General features: G+C 38.7%; 1 protein-coding gene and 1 long non-coding RNA gene across 5 annotated transcripts; one reads left to right on the plus strand and one right to left on the minus strand.

The window, feature by feature from the left end:
• Nucleotides 1–7247: 7247 nt before the first annotated feature.
• On the plus strand, nt 7248–20581 carry si:dkeyp-104f11.6. 4 transcript variants are annotated; one of them, XM_073948698.1, is made up of 4 exons: nt 12628–12667; nt 13190–13339; nt 18994–19300; nt 19385–20581. In XM_073948698.1, exons 2-4 carry the CDS (start codon nt 13255–13257, stop codon nt 20058–20060), a joined length of 1068 nt encoding a protein of 355 aa, XP_073804799.1. In that variant the 5' UTR covers nt 12628–12667; nt 13190–13254; the 3' UTR covers nt 20061–20581. The 4 variants fall into 4 exon arrangements, with proteins under 4 accessions (XP_073804797.1, XP_073804798.1, XP_073804799.1 ...); XM_073948696.1 differs by lacking the exon at nt 12628–12667 and adding an exon at nt 7248–7284 and having other exon boundaries at nt 18994–20581; XM_073948697.1 differs by lacking the exon at nt 12628–12667 and adding an exon at nt 7733–7916 and having other exon boundaries at nt 18994–20581.
• LOC101885649 (uncharacterized) lies at nt 8767–10815 on the minus strand. Its single transcript, NR_170096.1, has 3 exons — nt 10737–10815; nt 10260–10388; nt 8767–9042 (listed from the first exon to the last, which is right to left on the minus strand). It is a non-coding gene; the product is annotated as an uncharacterized lncRNA (long non-coding RNA).
• Nucleotides 20582–22672: the final 2091 nt, after the last annotated feature.

Consider the following 22672-nt stretch of genomic DNA (forward strand, 5'->3'; position numbering starts at 1 on the left):
GAGGCCATCTTCCAGCATAAACCACGGCGAATGAAGTTCTGCACAAGACTTTTGGCCAGCGGAGAAATTAAAATGGTCGTGCCCAACTGAGTCTGGTTCTCTCAAGGTTTTTTTTCTTCACTCCCATCAGGTGAAGTTTTTTTTCCCTCTCCGCTGTCGCCACTGCCTCGCATGGTTCAGGATTGGTAGAGCTATGCATCGATGAATTTGCTCTTCAGTGTTTGAACTCTCAGTAATGATTAAATCACACTGAACTGAGCTAAACTGAACTGAACTGAACTTAAACACTAAAACCTGAACCACACTGTTCCAGTTACTGAACCACACTGTTCCAGTTACTATGACCATTTATGTGAAGCTGCTTTGACAAAATCTACATTGTAAAAGCGCTATACAAATAAAGCTGAATTGAATTGAATTGAATACATGATGCAAGTGATTAATTTTATAAATTGTTAAAAATGTTTGATATTTGTTATGCAGCAAGCCCAAAAATGGTTGTGTACAACATGACTCTGTATAAAACTAACTTATCATGTAATATGTTTAAAATTAATTATAAACAAATAATTTCTCAACTTACTGCAAGGGGAGACTCATGAAATGTTAATTATAATGTTTACAAAGCAATTTATTACTTTCGAAATCACTATCACTACGGGGTCTATGCCGAAGCATGCTAATAGGACTCTTAATTTTCCAGTAACCTGGGTTAAGCGCTTCCGGCGAATTGAATGCCAATGCAAAAGCCAGTGCGTTTAAGGTCTGTTTTCTTTAAAAATGAGCGATCTCCACTAGCTGAGTGATATCGCCATATCTTTATAATATGAGCATTTATTTTACCCCAGTATGTTTAATAGAGCTTATGCGTTACCCTGCCGTTTCTGACGAGCGCGTGCGAGTAAACAGCTTCAGTCTCATTTTACGCTTGAGCAACCAAATAAACGCTAAAGTTTATTTAACTGAATGCATTTTAATGACATTACAACATCGATGCTGTATAAGGAACTGTACAAACGGAAAAAGTTCACAATAACAGGTCACTGGAAGTGTATCAGCATGGGAACTGCAGTAGCTCGAAAGTGATTAATTTTTATAAATTGCTTATTGTTTTTGGTAATTGTTATGCAGCAAGCAATGCTTGTGTAAACTGATTTTGTATAAAATTAACTTTATTGTGTGATAAGAATTTAAAGTGATCATAAACTAATAAATTTCTCAACTCAAATGAGTGGCGGCTTGGACCCGGAAACGGTATTACATACGTCACCAACAGGTCACCACTTAACAAGCGGATTCTTCCCTCATGCCGCTTGCAGATTAACCAGGTTTGTTCAGGCCCTGATGTAAGTTCCAGCGTGAGGCTGCCTCCGCTGATGTCACCAACGCCGACAGCCCCTTCTCTCTTCTCTTTTCCTTCCACCTGTGATCCTAGGGCCATCAGTAGCGCGAGCACGCCTCCACAATCGGCTCTAGCCCCCAACTTTCTTCAGGCCCCGACGCAAGTTCCAGCGTGAGGCCGCCTCCGTTGATGTCACTAGCGCTGGTAGCTCTCCTCTCTTCTCTTTTCCTTCCACCCGTGATTCTAGGGTCATCAGTAACGTGAGCACGCCTCCGCAAACGGCTCTAATCCCCAACTTTCTGTCGGGCCCCGACGTAAGTGCCACCGTGAGGCTGCCTCCGCTGACGTCACTTACGCCGGCAGCCCCTCTTCTCTTTTCCTCCCACCTGTGATTCTAGGGTCATCAGTAGCGTGAGCACGCCTCCGCAAACGGCTCTAGTCCCTAATTTTCTGTCAGACCCCGACGTAAGTGCCAGCGTGAGGCTGCCTCCGCTGACGTCACTTACGCAGACAGCCCCTCTTCTCCTTTCCTCCCACCTGTGATTCTAGGGTCATCAGTAGCGTGAGCACGCCTCCGCAAACGGCTCTAGTCCCTAATTTTCTGTCAGGCCCCGACGTAAGTGCCAGCGTGAGGCTGCCTCCGCTGATGTCACTAACGCCGGCAGCCCCTCTTCTCTTTTCCTCCCACCTGTGATCCACGTATAGACTATATTCCTTAGATTCATCGTCTAGGTACTTAACATGTATAAACTTAAGTATGTTATTAACGTTTACATAGACAACACGCGTCTATAAAATAAATTGCTTAATTAAATAAATTACGTAATAATAAATAAATAAAGTAATAATAACACCAAGCTGATAAGCAACTTCAGCTCAGAAATCATCCAGAATCCCATGACTAGCTTACCCCATCTATTTTCACAGCGATTCAAGTCGCAATTGCACTCAGTATAAACCATGGAACTCCATTCAAAACTTCGGGTACTACTCAATGCTCCTCGCACTACCTTAAGTTCCTTTAATCCTATCAATTAAGTTTTCCACAGAAATTAAACCGAAAAGTCAGCGGAAATGTGCTATCGGTGCCCCCTTTTTACCATTTCAACCCCTAAACCTTTCCTAACCCTGGTCATTAACCCCTTCAAGGAGTTCTATTATAAGGTTGCTCTCACTGGGGACGCACACCCTATTACGTACTACTTCAAGCACAGTGGCTGCTTCCACTCTAGACACACGCCTTATTACGCTCCACTGCAAGCGCAGTGACTGCTCCTACGGTAGACGTACACATCATTATTATGCACCACTGCTAGCGCAGTGACCGCTCTCACTGGAGACGCGCACCTTATTTATCATGCAACACTGCAAGCGCAGTGACTGGTCCTATGGGAGAAGCACACCTTATTTATCATGCATCACTGCAAGCGCAGCTACCGCTCCTACAGGAGTCTCACACCTCATAATTTTGTACTATTGCAAGCCTAGTTACCGCTCCCACCGTAGTCACACTCCCTATCATTATGCACTACTGCAAGCGCAGTGACCGATTTTACGGGAGATGCACACCTTATTACATACTACTGCTAGTGCAGTGACCCCTCCTACAGTAGACACACACCTTTTTATCATGCACCACTGCTAGCGCAGTGACCGCTCCTACGGGGAATGCACACATTAATATTATGCACCACTGCAAGTGCAGTGACCGCTCCTACAAGAGACGCACACCTGATTACACACTGCTGCTAGGGCAGTAATTTCTCATACGGGAGACACACACCCTATTATTAAGAAAAAACTGCAAGCACAGTGACTGCTCCTATGGGAGAAGCTCACCTTACTATTATGTGCCACCGCAAGTGCAGTGACAGCTCCCACTAGAGTAATCAAGCATCACTGCTAGTCCAGCGACCGCTCCCACGGGGGAAGCCCACCTTATTATTATGCACCACTACAAGTGTAGTGACCGCTCCCACTGGAGACGTACAACTTATTATGCACCACTGCAAGTGCAGTGACCGCTCCTACGGGAGACACACACTTGATTACACACTACTGCTAGTGCAGTGACCACTCCTACGGGAGACGCATATCTTATTATGCACCACTGTTAGTAGTGACCGCTCCTACGGGAGACGTACACCTCATAATTATGCACCACTGCAAGTGCAGTGACTGCTCCTACGGGAGACGCACACCTTATAATTATGCACCACTGCAAGTGCAGTGACTGCTCCTACGGGAGACGCACACCTTATAATTATGCACCACTGCAAGCGCAGTGACTGCTCCTACGGGAGACGTACACCTTATTACACACTGCCGCTAGGGCAGCGACCACTCATACCCCACACAGGAGACACACACCTTATTATCATGCACCACTGTTAGTACAGTGACCGCTCCTACGGGAGACGTACACCTCATAATTATTCACCACTGCAAGTGCAGTGACTGCTCCTACGAGAGTGACTGCTCCTACATGAGATTTAAAAAAAATTAAAAATCAGTATACCAAAGGAGTATTGCACCACAGGGGGTGCTGTTTTTTTTCTAAAAATAAGGTCTGAAAAAATTAATAAAGTGAAGGTGTTTTCATAGCAGATGTTTTCACAGAATTTCAAAAATAGTATAACTTTTTCTATTTATCTACAAACAAAAAAGTCAGATACTGTTCCATCTTGGAGTAGCATCAAGCACCTTATGTCAAAATCAGATCACCCAAAAAGAGTAGCTGAAATGATGCCCATCATAAATTCTCCAGCACATGACTATGACACACTTTGAACAGTTTTACAGAATTGTTACAAAATGACTACAAAACTAGGCCAATTCTTTTTTTTTTTTTCCATAGTTGTTCAGTAATGGAATTTTATTTATGTTTAAATTGTTTATTGTGAAAAAAAACAAACATTACATCAGTACAGATAGTTACATATCATTGTTTTTCTTTTTCTTTTTTCTTTTTACAAAAGAGACAAAAAAATTATAAAAAAACTATATATATATATATATATATATATATATAATAAAAAAGAGAAATATTAATAATAATAATGATAATAATAAAAGAGGAAAAGAAAAATAGAAACATAAGTATTAAGTGTAGTAAAAATTACAATCAAATGTTCAGATACATTGTCAATGTTGAAAGTAAATATTTACAATTAAACGGTATAAAATGGTGTTAGATAAAACAAAAAAGTTTAATTAATACGAAGGAGAAGCACTTTAGCAGCATCTAGACCAGCAGCCAGTTTCGCGTCGTCCGCCTCAGTTTCGGCCCTTGTTTTGACTCGGGAGGCGTGTCCAAACGCCAGGTAACCACTATATAGTGAGCACGCTAGCATTAGTCGGCAGGAGAAGCACTTTAGCAGCATCTAGACCAGCAGCCTGTAAGTACATTTAAGATTTGTTTCAGTTGTTGTGTATGGTTTGAGGACTTGTTTCCAGCTGTTTGTGTAAAGTTGTAGGACATTTAAACTTGCTTTCAGTTGTGTATAATACTAGAAGTTGTTTAGCCACTGTTTCCTTGGTTACTATAAGAGCTTGTGTAGCGAACGCAGACGCGGTTTCGCGTCGTCCGCCTCAGTTTCGGCCCTTGTTTTGACTCGGGAGGCGTGTCCAAACGCCAGGTAACCACTATATAGTGAGCACGCTAGCATTAGTCGGCAGGAGAAACACTTTAGCAGCATCTAGACCAGCAGCCTGTAAGTACATTTAAAGAGCCCATATTATACATGAAATAGGGTCATATCCTGGTTGTAAGGGTCTCCAACAACAGTCTAATATGCATGCAAGGTCAAAAAACACTTTCATGGTCTTATAATCTGCATTTATTTTTACCTAATTATCCCAGCGACTCCTGTATGAATCGTCCAGTGATTCATTTGTTCCCAAACCCCTCCTTAGCGCGGAGCTAATCTGCGCTGATTGGACCGATGACAGTCTGTCGCGATTGGTCGACTGCCTTCAGTCAGAGAGGCAAATGGCCAATAGCTAATCAGCAATTTAAAAAGTAATCACAGTTCATACACGCTCGATAGTGCAGACGTGGATTTTAGCTGCCACACTATGGCGAGTGGATAGTGCCACGGATAACCGAACGAAGGAGACAGTCGTGTACTGGCCATACCACACACACACAAAAACACACACACACCTCCGGATGACAACGCTCCCGCTTCCGCCCGCACCCGCCAGGTTTTAGCCTGAGAACCCGCTCCGTTTTCTGCCCGCCGCGCCCGGTCCCGCTAGAGCGGAGAACACAACCAAAAATCACCCAGTATACAGTCCAGACAGCCAAGCTGTCGTTCGTTCGCTCGCTCTCTTTCTCTCTCTCTCTCACATTCGCGCGCGTGCGCACTAACACACACACAAGCACCACGCAGACTCTCTCTTTCTAATTCGCATAGCAATATCCGTGATATTGCTAGACAGCCCGCTCCCGTCCCAAATTAAACCAGTTACCGACCGCTCCCGCGATTTATTCGGAAATTTATTCCCGCGGCTGTCCCCGCGCCAGATTTCTGCGGCGCGGGAATAAATTTCCGAATAAATCGCGGGAGCAGAACTCTAGCACGGAGCTCCATAAACAAACAGCACGCGTCGCGTTTTTAACGTGACTTTGCACGCGATAAGATAAAATATCCAGTTAACCTGATACAGTACACGCGGTTACAAGTAACAAATCACAACTAAATACATTTGCAAGCTAGAGTAAACGAGGCAACAACTTTAACCGCACGTACTTACACTTGAGAAATGGAAGAAACCCATCCTGATGTCCATCAGTAAGTTACTGATCCTTCCTTTAACAAACGCAGATGAAGTATTCTTTGTAGCATGTAGCTTCCAGAAGTTTCCAGTAGTTTCCAACTGCTTGGCTATAATGCTGAGGTTTCATCTTTGGGTAGAGACTCAATATATCCATCTGCAATGTGACTTCAATCGACCGGCATGTTTGTGTGCGTGTGTTTGTGGGTGTGTGTGTGTGTGTGTGTGTGTGTGTGTGTGTGTGTGTGTGTGTGTGTCTGGGTTACTGCGTCAGAGGGCGTGGCCTCAGGTTTGAAATCTCCCGGGTTTGCGCGTGCACGTGAAAAACTTTGTTTCGTTCGTACGTCATGGCGAAACACCTAATGAGTCGGTATCAAGGCGACTCGTTTGAAGCACTATGAATCGACTCTTTTATAGATGAATCAACAGTTTTAAACACTGTATTCTTACAGATTTAAGCCTTAGCTGGATACTTCACTTCACTTAGAGCTGTGTTACACACTACATGGAGGGGAATTTTCAAAAACCCATAATATGGGCTCTTTAAGATTTGTTTCAGTTGTTGTGTATGGTTTGAGGACTTGTTTCCAGCTGTTTGTGTAAAGTTGTAGGACATTTAAACTTGCTTTCAGTTGTGTATAATACTAGAAGTTGTTTAGCCACTGTTTCCTTGGTTACTATAAGAGCTTGTGTAGCGAACGCAGACGCGGTTTCGCGTCGTCCGCCTCAGTTTCGGCCCTTGTTTTGACTCGGGAGGCGTGTCCAAACGCCAGGTAACCACTATATAGTGAGCACGCTAGCATTAGTCGGCAGGAGAAGCACTTTAGCAGCATCTAGACCAGCAGCCTGTAAGTACATTTAAGATTTGTTTCAGTTGTTGTGTATGGTTTGAGGACTTGTTTCCAGCTGTTTGTGTAAAGTTGTAGGACATTTAAACTTGCTTTCAGTTGTGTATAATACTAGAAGTTGTTTAGCCACTGTTTCCTTGGTTACTATAAGAGCTTGTGTAGCGAACGCAGACGCGGTTTCGCGTCGTCCGCCTCAGTTTCGGCCCTTGTTTTGACTCGGGAGGCGTGTCCAAACGCCAGGTAACCACTATATAGTGAGCACGCTAGCATTAGTCGGCAGGAGAAGCACTTTAGCAGCATCTAGACCAGCAGCCTGTAAGTACATTTAAGATTTGTTTCAGTTGTTGTGTATATGGTTTGAGGACTTGTTTCCAGCTGTTTGTGTAAAGTTGTAGGACATTTAAACTTGCTTTCAGTTGTGTATAATACTAGAAGTTGTTTAGCCACTGTTTCCTTGGTTACTATAAGAGCTTGTGCAGCGAACGCAGACGCGGTTTCGCGTCGTCCGCCTCAGTTTCGGCCCTTGTTTTGACTCTCGAGGCGTGTCCAAACGCCAGGTAACCACTATATAGTGAGCACGGTAGCATTAGTCGGCAGGAGAAGCACTTTAGCAGCATCTAGAACAGCAGCCTGTAAGTACATTTAAGATTTGTTTCAGTTGTTGTGTATGGTTTGAGGACTTGTTTCCAGCTGTTTGTGTAAAGTTGTAGGACATTTAAACTTGCTTTCAGTTGTGTATAATACTAGAAGTTGTTTAGCCACTGTTTCCTTGGTTACTATAAGAGCTTGTGCAGCGAACGCAGACGCGGTTTCGCGTCGTCCGCCTCAGTTTCGGCCCTTGTTTTGACTCGGGAGGCGTGTCCAAACGCCAGGTAACCACTATATAGTGAGCACGGTAGCATTAGTCGGCAGGAGAAGCACTTTAGCAGCATCTAGAACAGCAGCCTGTAAGTACATTTAAGATTTGTTTCAGTTGTTGTGTATGGTTTGAGGACTTGTTTCCAGCTGTTTGTGTAAAGTTGTAGGACATTTAAACTTGCTTTCAGTTGTGTATAATACTAGAAGTTGTTTAGCCACTGTTTCCTTGGTTACTATAAGAGCTTGTGCAGCGAACGCAGACGCGGTTTCGCGTCGTCCGCCTCAGTTTCGGCCCTTGTTTTGACTCTCGAGGCGTGTCCAAACGCCAGGTAACCACTACCCAGCAAACATGCTACTTTGGGGCCCATAAGGGGCCCATGTGGGCAGCACACTGTGGGCCCAGATACCGGCGTGAAATGTGGGGCACGTGTGGGACCCACACTGTGGGGCAGGTGTGGGGCCCCTTTGGGACAGCCCAAAAGTGTGGGCCGACTGTGGGCTATCCCACACTAATCAGAGTGGGTTATCCCACAGTCAGCCCACACTTTTGGGCTGTCCCAAAGGGGCCCCACACCTGCCCCACAGTGTGGGTCCCACACGTGCCCCACATTTCACCCCGGTATCTGGGCCCACAGTTGCATGAAGTGTGGGGCATGTGTGGGCCCACTGAGACAGCCCAAAAGTGTGGGCTGACTGTGGGATAACCCGCTCTGATTAGTGTGGGATAGCCCACAGTCGGCCCACACTTTTGGGCTGTCCCAAAGGGGCCCCACAAGTGCCCCACAGTGTGAGTCCCACAGTCAGCCCACACCATTGGGCCCACAGTGGGCGGCTCGCAATGACCCTGTCTGAGCCACTGAGTCTGGTTCTACTTTGTACATACAGAAAACCATTATACAATGCATTTTCAGAACAGTTTTACTTGACAATAAACTGGGTCATGTTAGTAAATATTTATTTACAGAGTTTAATAACAAAAAATGAACAACTGTATGATATTGAAACAGAATTATATTTTATACAAAATCAAACGTGAATAAACACACAAAAGAAAACGCAATTTTTTAACTCCAAAAAATTAATTAAAAGTAAGTCCCTTCTGAGTTTTGGCCCTTCCTTGGTGCCCACCATCTCTGTCTCTTGACTTTCTTAACCATGACTTTATTGTTGCTTCTACTTGGGAAGCTGTTCCTTTGCTGATTTTTGTTACAGCGTCTGGGAAATAAAACAATTGAAATACAAATGTTAAAATCAATGTGTTATTTACGTTCTATGGACCCTTTTCACAATTCTGGGTTGTTTAGTAGCAGAAGTGATCATACTTATGGCAGAATACAACAAAATGTTTGCATTTTATTTTGCTCCAATAACCAAAGGAAAACTCAGTGATGGTGTTATCAATACTTTCAGAAAAAGCAAAAAAAAAATAATAATAATAATTGTGTGAGACTGGTAATGGCAACCAGAGGAGAGAACAACATCAAATTTACTGTCCTGCCCATAGGCACTGCATTAGAAACACCTGACATAAGCAATCTTTTTTTTTTTTTATTTTGACGCACAGTTGACATTACAAAGTATAGCTTTAGAAGTGTACAAAGAACTAAAGATTTAAGATGCTGATCACCATTAAACACATCATAACCTTTTTGTGAAAAGGGTCCATGTACTCTTACAAAAAATTTTTTATTCTCAAGTATACTATTAATATATTCATTTTAAACTACAATTAGGAAGGAATAGAGTATATTCAGTATACAGCAGAATAAAACTATAGTGGTTTGGTGAAAGTGTACTCACTTTGTACCTCAAGGAAGTGTGTGTGTGTGTGTGTGTGTGTGTGTATCTATTACTGTGTGTGCAGTTGTAATGGTTAAGTGCAATAGTCAAGTTCTGAGCAAAGAATAGAGTACATAAACTAAGTATTTACAACAAGTATTATAAAAGTATACTACTCAGGAGTTCACTTGCCGTACAAATGAAAAATGTCATTGTGTAATTTTCAAGTAGTACACTTACAATTATACTAGTAGTTAATACATAACGTATTTCACATCTATTGAATCTGAGATTAGATTTTCTTTTAAGGGTTGTTTCTGTTTCTAAATTTTTAATACTCTGTTAAACTGTAAAAACTGTTAAAAACTGTTAAAAAGATGTGCTTGGCAGGCTTTAAAATTAGACAAATTGACCAACATTATAAATAAAGTTAAAAACTTATATTATTATTTGTAGTTGTTACAAAGCCCCTGGGGTTGTAAAAAGATTCCAGGATAATGAAAAGTGTTTCAGTCTTTAAAAATTTGTGGACAAATAAATGTTACTTACTTAACTGTTTCTACTGTTCTTACTGTACATGACTAGTAATTTTTTCTTCAGATTTCCTTTTTAACTTACAGAGGGTTATAATATAGAAACATTACATACTCTACCTTTAAATGCTTTGCAGATCAGCATGCCCCTAATGACCTTTTTATCTGGTCAGAGCCCTTCTAGCAGTTGCTAGGCTAGTGGGGTGTCAGCACAGTATCGTACATCTGCTCTGCATCTCTGGGACAGCTCTGTGTAATCCAAACGTAAACAAATCTGTTACAGTCGTTGTAACCCTCGTCTTAAACCAAGTGTATTTATACAATCAAAAGTGATATTATTATCGTTTTTAACAACTTGATTACAAAAACATAACGTTTACAGAGGATTTCAGCGTGGTGGAGCCCTTTAGTTAACTTTGCAGTTATCATATAACACAACCGGCCGCTAACTGCCGTTTTCATACAATGTCAGCAAACAGATACAATCTTCACCACTAATTAACTCTTTAACTGCACGTTACCTCACTAAACCTGTAAACACACTTGAGTAACATGTTATCTTAACATTTCATCAATTTTGTGATAGGATTTACCCACCTAAAAGATGAGACGGCTGCGTTGTTGTTCAAAATCAAGGCGCTCTAGTAATGACACTCTTGCGGTTCACCGTTACCATAGCAACCCTGTAAACAAACCATCCCGGTCCCACCCACTCTCCACTCATGATATTTAAATACAGCTTTAGATGAATCATGAAGAAAATTAACAAAGAGAAGCAGATTTTATTATAAATACTTATAAGAAAAAAACATACATATAAACGTGTGACTAACCATTCAAGGTGTCACACTTTCCCCAAGAAAATAATTGCTCCAGTTATGATTTTTATTTATTTTTTTTCACTTAAGGACACTTTTTTTAAACACTTTTGGTGTCAAAATTGTCTAAAAAAGTGGACAATAAACATTTTGGGTGGCTCAATTGGCTACCCCACATGGGAGCCACATGTGTTTTTCTGTTGGATTGTCCTGCCCACACTGTCCCACAGTAAACCCACACTTACCTACAGAGGGTCCACACTGTGATCATATGTGATCAAGATTATATATAAAACTATAATTTCTAGATGATTTTCTCTCAGCAGCAAGGCAGTTTTTGTCCTTCACACTATTTTGACCAAAATGAAAATGATTTATTGTAATTTTTATATACAAGCTAAATATAAAATTTAACTTAAATTTACCCACGAAATACAAGTTGGGGCCACAAAGGGAAAATCCATTGGGCCCCGCTTGGGCTGACCTATATGGGGCCCACATGTGTTTTTCTGTGGGCAAGCCCACTGTGGGATTGCCCACAGAAAACCCACATTGGGCCCCAAAGGGTAAAATCCATAGGGTCCCAAATAGGCTGACCCATATGGGGCCCACATGTGTTTTTCTGTGGGCAAGCCCACTGTGGGATTGCCCACAGAAAACCAACATTGGGGCCCCAAAGGGCAAAATCCATTGGGCCCCACATGGGCTGACCCATTGGGGCCCACATGGGTTTTTCTGTGGGCAAACCCACTGTGGGCTTGCCCACAGAAAAACCCATGTGGGTCCCAAAGGGGAAAATATTTTAAGGGCCTGCATAGGCTACCCCACATGGGGCCCACATGTGTTTTTCTGTGGGATTGTCTTGCCCACACTGTCCCACAGTAAACCCACACTTACCCACAGTGGGCCCACACTGTCATGTTTGCTGGGAAGGTTTGTTTTAAAAGTTTTACAGATATAACCCGATTTAAAGTTAAAGTTCTAAAGTTTTAGTTTTTTATATGATGTTTAATTATGTTCCTGCTTTTGAAAATATTATGTTAACATTTTATACAACGTAGTACTATTTTATTCTCAGTAATCTATTGTTTGAATAAAGTAACAGGAAAGTGTGTAATTAGTGTTATAATGAAACATTTTACCCGATTTCTTTTTGTTAATTAAAAGCTGTGCACAATTCTGCCCCGGCCTATGTCAGTGAAGTGATCTTATTAGACTTTATTCAGCTTGTAGACTGTCAAGATCCCATGACCAGTTTTTGTCTGTCTCGGTCTCGCTTTTTTTTTTGTCAGTCTCTTGGTCTTACAACAAATCAAAAGGTGATAGAGGTTTCTGTGTTGCGGCCTCAATGCTCTGGAACAGGCTCCCTCTGAACATCGGGATTGCTACATCATTGGATGCTTTTAAATCTAACTTAAAGACTTATTTTTACTTCTTTCCTTTGAGTGACAAATTCGTGTTATTTTTTATTTGTATTTTAGTATTACTTTTAAACATACATTTTCCTGTATACTAGTTTTTTTATTTTATTGTGTAGTTTATTTTATTGTAAAGTACTTTGGATCAAAGACGGTTGTGTAAAATTGTGCTCTATAAATAAAGTTTGCCTTGCCTAGAGTGGCAAAAAAGCTAAACAAAAGACTTTTATTTTGGCGTGACCTGACGTCATCAGGCGGCGCCGCTACAGCGCGGTGATTCAACTGGAGAAAGGTTTGCTTTAAAAGTTTTACAGATATAACCCGATTTAAAGTTAAAGTACTAAAGTTTTAGGATTGTTTATACGATGCAAAATTATGTTCTTGCTGTTGGAAATATTATTTTAACCCTTTATACAACGTAGTACTATTTTATTCTCAGTAATCGAGGGCTATTGTTTGAATAAAGTAACAGAAAAGTGTGTAATACGTGTTTCAATGAAACGTTTTACCTGATTTATTTTTGTTGTAGCAACAGTAAACTGTGTAATGAGTGTTTTAGTGAAGGTTTAATTTATTAAACAGCATGATGTCAATCTATTCTAAGTATACATCACTATAAGAAATGGAGTACTAGGTTTCATCAGCTCATTTGTGGCTATAGTTTCTTGCTCAGACTTACCTGATTTCTTTTTGTTAATTACTCTCATATAAAGAAACTGTTGAAGCAAGTGTTGAAGAGAAGTTATTTTGTTTCTGTTCATTGTTTTATTAATTTTAAACAGGACATTTGTATTGTTTTGTTCATTTTAAACAGGATAAAGTGTCCAAACGCAGAGAAAAACTCCTGCTGAAGCGACTGATCTCCACACTGTTATAAAGATGGCGTTTATCAAAGAGGAGAGTGAAGATGTGAAGATTGAAGAAATATTCACAGTCAAACAGGAAGATCTGCAGGAACAAACAGGTTGATTTTCATTCTCAAAACCAACTCAGTCATTTCATCCTCATTCAGATATTTTAATAATAAGAATACTAAATTAAATCCATCTTGCAGCCTTGAGTGTGCTGCCTAGTTCTTCTAAATGCACATAAGCACTCATTGAAAGAGAGTAATGAGTTTCTTTCTTGTTACTTGTTCTCGTGTCTTTTGTCATTTTTTTATGTATTATTAGTCTCCCATTTTCTCTAACTTCTTAAGGTTATTGCTTTTCTTGTTCTCCTGCTGTTTGTGAAGCGTCCTTGAGCACCGACGCTTTATAAAATAAATTTAAAAAGTTTAACTGAGCTGGTGATATTTGACCTACAGTATTCATCTAGTACAGGGTTTTTCAAAGTCTAAGACAGTGGGCCTCCCTTTTGACACAACTTATCCATTGGCGCCCCCCTCCTCGCACACATGCGCGCACACACACACACAAAAATTCTGGAGGTTTTTCTGCTAATTCATCATAATTGGTTTCAAGGTGTCGCCGAAGTTTAGCGGGTCTCATGCTGTCATTAGCCAAAATATCTTGACAAACCACACATAAAGGTCGTGGTTCATCAGCTGGTCCTGTACACATAATCCTAAATTCAAATACTGACCATCATATCGTCGTCTTTTGGGTAAGCCCTGAACTTGAAGGCTTTGAATCGGGGGGGTCTCAGAAACCGATCCATTGTATTAGCAGGCGTATACCTGTATTGGCGGGCTTGCCGAACAGAAGCGAATTCACAGCTATGGCCTTCTGGGTAAAAAAGGTTTTCTTATTTTTGACGTATTATTTTTTTTTAGCTTTGTTTAATTAAAACGTTTAAAAATAATAAAAAATATATCTAATAATTAAACTTAATAATTATATTTTTATTATATAATATTTTTTCCTGCGCCTCCCCTGACATGCTCTGGCGCCCCCCTGGGGAGGCGCGCCTCACACTTTGAAAACGCCTGATCTAGTAGATATCAGCTATTACAGTGATAGTGTTGACTTAGTACTTTCCATTTGCATAAGTCACGTTGATCACAATTCCCCTTTTTTCATCAACTTCTTTATGAGTTTAAACTTGTTTCAAGTAGTTGTTACTACTTCTCACAGATAATGTCTGAGTTAGAAGTACATCATTATCATAATAACTAATTACCAGGGCTATTGTGTTTAAACAGGGTTTCCGCTGCGTCATAAAATGTCTTAAGATCCAAAATCAAACACAAAATTTTAAATCTTTAGCTAGAAATATTTAAAATACATATAAAAAATGATTATTTATTTAATAAATTATTGTATTTTATATATTTTTTTCATTTATTATTATTTTTTTTTAATGGGGCAAATAAAAATCTTTTCCATCTGGACCATTTGAAAACATTTATTTCTGAAATGTTACTAAAGTGGTTTATAGTTAAATGAAATGTTCAGTTCTTGATATAACATATGGATGTTATGTAATGTAAGTCAGTAATTGTAATGCAGCATCATAATGAACAAATATGCGCTAGTCATTGGCTTATATTAATAAGGAGTTCAAAAATGGTCACGTCCGTAACGCAAAATTGTGGTTGTTTAGAGCAAAGACCTGAGATGAGTTGGCGATCATAATTAGTATGGACATATTTTGGCTTTGTATACAAAGTTTAATTTTATTTGTTATAATATTTATTCCACAATATAAACTTTTTCATTAAATCGTTACGGACGTGACACGTGACCGAAGCTGCGTGATGTCTTAAATATGTAGCTCATAAATCAAAAGGGCAATAATGTTATAAAAAAGTAAGGATAATTATTTATACTACAGACTCCAATCCTTCTGCAGAATGATTACTGTTAACATAAAGCATGGAAAAGGTGAGTCTTTAACCCCTTTTTTGAAAGCACGAAAAGTGGTTGGATGATAATGAAAATTAGCATTGGCACAATCCTCATATTTCATGGATAAACAAAACAATTTCCTTAAAAATTCAACAAGAGCACATCATAACAATAAAATATATATCTTAATAAGCAAATTGAAATAGGTTTTGTTGTTTTGGTCAAAAGTTTATTTTTTTATGATTAGGTTGACATTTTCATGGAATTGCTCATATATATATAATTTATAATTTTTTTCATTTCTTTTTTTCTTTTTTTAATGGGGCAAATAAAAATCTTTTCCATCTAGACCATTGGAAAAATTCTTTAGCTTTATCCCTTTATGGGTCTAAAATTTCATTCATAATGGTCTTTAAAATGTCATAAAAAGAAACCTGCAGAAACCCTGGTTTACAATTTGTCAAATGATGTGGATGCCCCCAATATTAAATATGCTAAATGAAATGGACACTACAATATTTGTTATAAAACATTGTACAGTATTCTAAGCTATAAGATGTTGCTGTGGGATGACGTGAGACAAAACAAACTAAATATAGTGGAACAATAACGTTTAGCATTGCACTGACTACAACTGGCCAACAAACTAGTCTAAAAATGACATTTTCTGCTTAAGAAATGGATTACAGCATGCTGATGATATGCAAACATTTGAGTGTGAAATTCGTCAGTATTGACAAAATTCTTCATGTACCAGCAGGTCCAAAGATGCCATTTTAAATTGCAAAGAAATCTGTGTTTTTGAAACAAATGATTCATATGAATGATTAAGCCTGACATGTTTACTGCTCCAAAAGGTTTAAGGCTTGTCAAGATTAAATTGCATGTTTGAGCGGTCTCAACTCAAAATAACTTTCCGTGAGATAAAATACATCAGTGTATTTTTTTTCTCCAGGTGCACACCAGTAATATATTTTACAAATTTGGCTTTGGCTTAATCTAAGCCCTGTTTGTGAAACTCAGCCTCAAAGTTTCTCAAAAGAAAATATATTTTGTTCAAAGGGAAAAGGTTCTTGTTTTTTTACCCAGACATTAAAAAGAATATATTTTAGAGCAGTAATCACAATACAGTGAAAGCGTGATCTTTTTATCCAAGCTTATCATACAGTCAGAATCTTATACTGGCCCATGCCTAATGCTGCTTGATGTTGCAAAGTCATATTTTCTCATTTTATTGTTTTTCTTTGTATGAATAGTCATGAACACATTTGTTTGTAGAGCAAGTAGCCATTTATTATTCCAGGTTATTTCTCCAATAGGCAACTAAATTGGAGGTTCTAAAACAATAGCATATGAGATCAGGTCACTACTATGGCCCCATTTACACTAATGCGTTCGCATTCATCAAATTTGCTTAAACCATGTGTTCTTAAGTATGGCTGTATTTCACAAGGATTCTGACAAAGCAACGTGAAGCAGGCGCTGTACAAAATTTGCACTTAAGGAGGAAACACATCAAACTTAATAAATCATTTGAGCGCACATGGAATCATCTTAAAGGCAGACGAATGCAGATGTCTTGGACAGCTCGAGACATTATCTGGCACTTTCACTGAGTACATTTATACGGACACCAATACTCCCATTTTAATATGATTAATACTCTTATTAAGAGTCTACCATGTAAACAGTTGTTTTTTTTTTTTTTTATTACCTTAAAGGAACACCGAGTCACGAAATCCGGAGGTTTTTCTTTCTGTTCGGTATGGGGTATCAATTTCTATTACAGCAAAAGTCTAAAGATTAAAAATGAAACGTACTAAATTAGATGTAATGCTGGAAAGCCTGGTAATGCAGCATTAATTTTTTTCATTAATTATTTTATACTGAAACGTTCCTTCTAAAAGTGCTTCCTTGGTCTTATGCACATTTCTTTGCATGACTACAACAGGAAGTATAACAGCAACTGCATGCATTTTTTAAAAACATTTTATATATATATCAAATTAATTGCATGAGTTAACGCTCTAATTTTGACAGCACTTTAAATAAACAAATGTTTTCAAAGGGCAACAAATGTTTTTAAATAGAAAGCAGCAATTTGCAGCAGTTTCGAGAGCAAATAACACATCCCACTGCTTGTGTGTGCACGGCTCTTTGTAGCCATTATTTTAAACTTATTGTGCTGACGTTAAGTACATTTTGAATGTTACAGTAAACCTCCAATGCATTAAGACTTTTCCTTGCAAGCTACAATTTGCAGTGAGCGTGTATTCTCTCTCTTGCGCACAAGCAAATATTTATATGTATTGTGACAAATATTTAACTTAACGTTAATAGGCCTAAATAATGACCTATATTTTAAAATCTGCAGTTTCCTGTCAGCCCTCTTTCTTGCTTTGTTTCAAGCCGTACTTTTTGATTGTTTAAATTATTATATATTTGAACTTATATTTGAATCAAATGCTATGCCCTCGCTGTGAACATTGTGGTGTCTTGTTTCAGAGCTCTTTCATTCATCGTAGTTGCCAAGGTAGCATACAACATAATCATAATGATGCATCTGTTCTCGACCTTCAGGGTTTCATGACAGTTACGTGCATGAGTAGTTATCTAGATTATTTCATCTGAACTCAGATTAGTTACATCAAATGATCTTCAACTTGCTGTTATGGAACCAATTAAAGTGTGGACATTTAGTTTGGCTCACTAAACCACTTTTATGAAACAGCCCCTAGGGGTTATAAAATAATCCTGGGTGTTCATTAACAGACGTTTAACATTGGTAAACATCGGGGTAATGCTTTTATTTGTATATTTACATTGTCACTGTTCCCGATTAGACAAACAGCAGGTAACCTTTTTAAATGGCATTTCTGCATCTTGTCGAGTATATAAAATGTCATCATTTAGGTCTTCAGCTAAGCCTCCGGACATGCACAAAGGCAAGAAAACTGAGACAAAAGTACAAATGAATGAAAACAAGTAGCAAAGTATGTCATCTTGCCATATTCTCATCACTACAGTTAAAAGCAAAAGTGGCATTAAGCATTTGCATAAGTTCATTCATTCATTCTCCTTTAGCTTAGTCTCTTTATTCATTAGGGGTCACCACAGCGGAATGAACCACCAACTTATCCAGCATATGTTTTAAACAGCGGATGCCCTTCCAGCTGCAACCCAGTAGAGGGAAACATTTGCATAAGTTATATACAATAATGCAAACTCACAAATATAAGCTCAATTATCCGTAATTGCTATGAACATGCAGGATTTGTCTCAACCAGGTCTTCCAAGCATGTTAAAAATGTTGAGTGGAAGATACACATGAGGGAACACAACAGGAGTAATCTAGACAGAGTGCATTTGATCATTTGCATTTAAAGCCACAGGCACAAAAAGAGCTTGGTTTATCTCTGACCCCCAAAATTAAATATTCTGCAAGGTATTTGATCTGATTTTGAGCTGAAACCCCAGACCCATTCTGGAAACATTAAAGACTTACTTTACATCCTGTAAAAAAAGGTTCATAATAGGAACCCTTTAAAGGGATAGTTAACGCAGAAATGAAAATAGCCTCACCATTTACTCTCCCTCGTGTGGCTTTAAATCTTTGAGTTTCTTGATTCTGCTGAACACAAAAGAAGATATTGTGAAAAAATGATGGCTTACTTTGTGTTCCAGAAGAAAGGAAATATTTAAAACCACATGATGCAGAGTAAATGGTGAGGTCATTTTAATTTTCGGTTGAAACATCCATTTCATGCTTGTCGCTTTGTGCCTTCATACTAAAGTTCTTTTTTTTTTTTTTTTTTTTTTTTTTTTTTAGACCTGATAGTGCTGAAAGCAGAGACTCAACAATGGAATAAAATGGAAGAGCAACACCAAGAAATAACAGCTGATGAAAAACCCCAACTGACTGTAAAGACTTTATCACTCGGAAGACCTCGGAAATCCAAAACTGAGTGTAATTTTAGCAGTAAACAGCGTAGAAAGAGTTTCATTCAAAAGCTTAACCTTGGTGTTCACATGAGAGTTCACACTAGGGAGAAACCTCACACTTGCGAACAGTGTGGAAAGAGTTTTGGTAAAAAGAGAAGCTTAAAGACCCACATGAGAATTCACACTGGAGAAAGGCCGTACACATGCCAACAGTGTGGAAAGAGTTTTAAGCAAATTGGCACCCTTAAAGGCCACATGAGAATACACACCGGAGAGAGGCCGTACACATGCCAACAATGTGGAAAGAGTTTTAAGCAAAGTGCCACACTTAAAGGCCACATGAGAAGTCACACTGGAGAGAGGCCGTACACATGCCAACAGTGTGGACAAAGCTTCTATTATGCAGGAAACTTTGCAGCGCACAAGAGAATTCACACTGGAGAAAAGCCCTACACATGCCAACAGTGTGGAAAGAGTTTTAAGCAAAGTGGCACCCTTAAAGGCCACATGAGAATTCACAATGAAGGAAAAACACAGTGTGGGAAAAGTTTTGCTCAAAAACAAAAGCTTGACACCCACATGACGATCCACACTGGAGAGAAACCTTACACATGCACAGAGTGTGGTAAAAGTTTCACATGTAAAAGCTCACTCATTAACCACATGAAAACTCACACCAGAGAGAAGCTGTTTGCATGTAATCAGTGTGGAAAGAGCTTCACATGTAAAGCTAACCTCATGAACCACATGGATGGTCACTCTGGAACCATAGTGTTCATATGTGATCAGTGTGGAAAGAGTCTCACACGCAAAGACTACATTAAGCAACACATGAAGACTCACTCAAGAGAGGATCGTTTTAGATGCAGTGAGTGTGGAAAGAGCTTTAAACAAAAAATAAACCTCAGCGCTCACATGAAGCTTCACAATGCAGAGCAGAGTCCTCAACATTGAGACCTTGTCCACAAAAACACGAGTATATTGAAAACGGCAGCTTTTTCATGTAGTTTGGCTGTTCATTGACATGAAGTTTATTTATAAACTACTTTCGAGAGGATCACATGCTTATTATTGTTCACGACTGGTCCAGCATTAGCTAAAACATGATTCACCAATCAGATGATTCCTGACTTCCTATAAAGGACAAGAGATTCTTACCTCTGTTATCTTTGTCGTTATCTTTTAGACTCCCTAAAGCCCTGTTCAGACTGCACAATGCCATTTGTCAGTTACGACAGATGAGATTTGTTTCAGATTATGAGATTTTGACTTGATCAAATCTTGATGTGTTGTGGATAACAAATGAAGACTTTGGTTTCAAAACACTACACATTTATTTTGATGGACTAATCTCAGAAAAGAAACAAGTTTTCTTCATGAAGACAATTAAACTTTCTATAGACAACTGCTCGCCTTTAAATATACGTTCATGTGAAAACTCCAACATTACTACAAATAAATCGTTGTATGAGAAACCCAGTGTCTCGATTGTGAATGAGAACATGAGTGATTTGTTAGCTTACATGCTAATTTCAGTACTCAAATGCAAATCTAAATGTATTTACGTGCATTTTTTTTTTGTTTTTTAAGGGATAAAACAAAAAAATTTTCATCTTATTAAAAAAAATATCATGCCAAATATTCCCATAATTCTGATAAGTAGCCCAAACTGTGAACAAATGCAGATTTGAACTACTGCGCACATGTCAACGCAGATCCACTGATGAGCGTTTACACAAGCCACAGTCAAAACAAATGCAGAATCAATACTTTTACAAATCCTGAATCAATATTGGAGTTAGTTTTGCACGCTGGAGGAAGGACGACACCATGGCTGAAGTATTACTGTTAGACAGGTAATGTTCTGTTTTAAAAATCTTTCAGTCATGCAGAGCTGATGTAGACTGGGTTGTTATGAATGGGTTATATGCACAGAAGTGTTGTTCAGCCACTGAAATCTTCTGACGAACAAGTTATGTGACTATTTACAGTTTATAAGGGACCTTTTACAGCATCGATAATTCATTCATTTTCTTGTCGGCTTAGTCCCTTTATTAATCCAGGGTCACCACAGCGGAATGAACCGCCAACTTATCCAGCAAGTTTTTACGCAGCGGATGCCCTTGCAGCCGCAACCCATCTCTGGGAAACATCCTCACACACATTCACACACACACTCATACACTACAGACAATTTAGCTCACCCAATTCTCCTTTACCACATTTCTTTGGACTGTGGGAGAAACCGGAGCAGCAACATTATCCAACATTATTGAAACATTTGATAGATCAGTGAGTTATAAAACAGGTTCATTACTTGAAATGTTGTGTAAAGCTGTTGTGCTGCAATATATTTTGAGTGTGTTTTAGGATTATTTATTTATTTAATAAAACATTGAGTTGATAGCCCATTTGAATGTCTTTATTATAGAGGTACATTTTACCTTCTCTGAAACAGTAATTGTTATTAAGTAAATTATATGAATAAAATATGATTTAAAAATATATTTTTAACCGAATAAGTAGCTGTTAAATTTAAATGTGAGGCATTTTTTACCCAATTAATATACCTATTTAATAACTTTTTACTTCAGGTAGTTATTACTCAAAATATGGGATTAAATCTACCCAACCAAAGTCTGTGAAAACTGTTACCTCAGATTTATTGGGTAAATTCTAAAGATTAGTTTTTACAGTGAGGGTTGACACAATTTGAGGTTTGTTTCCTGTTTTTCTGCTTGCAGATTATTTGTAAAAAGTATTGTAAAAATATTTTAAGTTAATAATGACTAATATATGTGTGTGGGTGTATTATTTGGCAAAATGCACTTGAGTAGACACATTAAAACAAACATTCTTTATAGACTTTTTTCTATAAGAAAATAAATTCATTGTTTGTGGAATAGTTGTGTTTTAATAAATCGGCTTTACAGGTTCATACAGATAGTCTATCACACTTAAAAAGACGCTTGTTTTTGTCCACCTAGTGGCATAACAGTGTGATTTGCATTATAAATGGTAAAATTAATCATTCAGAAAAAAGATTTGAATCATTGAGAACTGAATCGCTTCACGTTGCCGATTCGAATGCTTGTCAGTCAACTGTCACCAACCGTCTTCTGAAGGTAAAGTACTTTTCTTAAGTTATTTTATTGTTAAAGTGCTCTAATTACTGCTCTGTTTTAACGTTAAATCAGTAAATTGCTTTATAACATCAAAACAAATGCTTATTTTATTTTTAAAGTCGAGATCATATTAGTAATTACTAGCACATTGCTAACGTAATATACCCAGACCTAACAATTTATACCTGTTAACATTATATTGTTAACTTACTTAACGTACCTTCCAGAAACCCCTGAAGAGATGGAGGAGGAATTAGCTAACCCGTCCAAGCGGATAAGGACAGCAAAAGTCCTCAACCAGGATGAAGAATAGGACGAGAAAGGAACTGAAAAAGAAAAAGGAGCTCTGAAAGAGAAAAACGTAACGTATTTATAAAAATCTTATTCTAAACCTCTGAATGTTACCTCATAGATTGGTGTGGTATTCGTCTTCTTACTGAA

This window comes from Danio rerio, chromosome 4, assembly GCF_049306965.1.
Source record: "Danio rerio strain Tuebingen ecotype United States chromosome 4, GRCz12tu, whole genome shotgun sequence".
NCBI classification, from domain to species: Eukaryota; Metazoa; Chordata; class Actinopteri; order Cypriniformes; family Danionidae; genus Danio; species Danio rerio.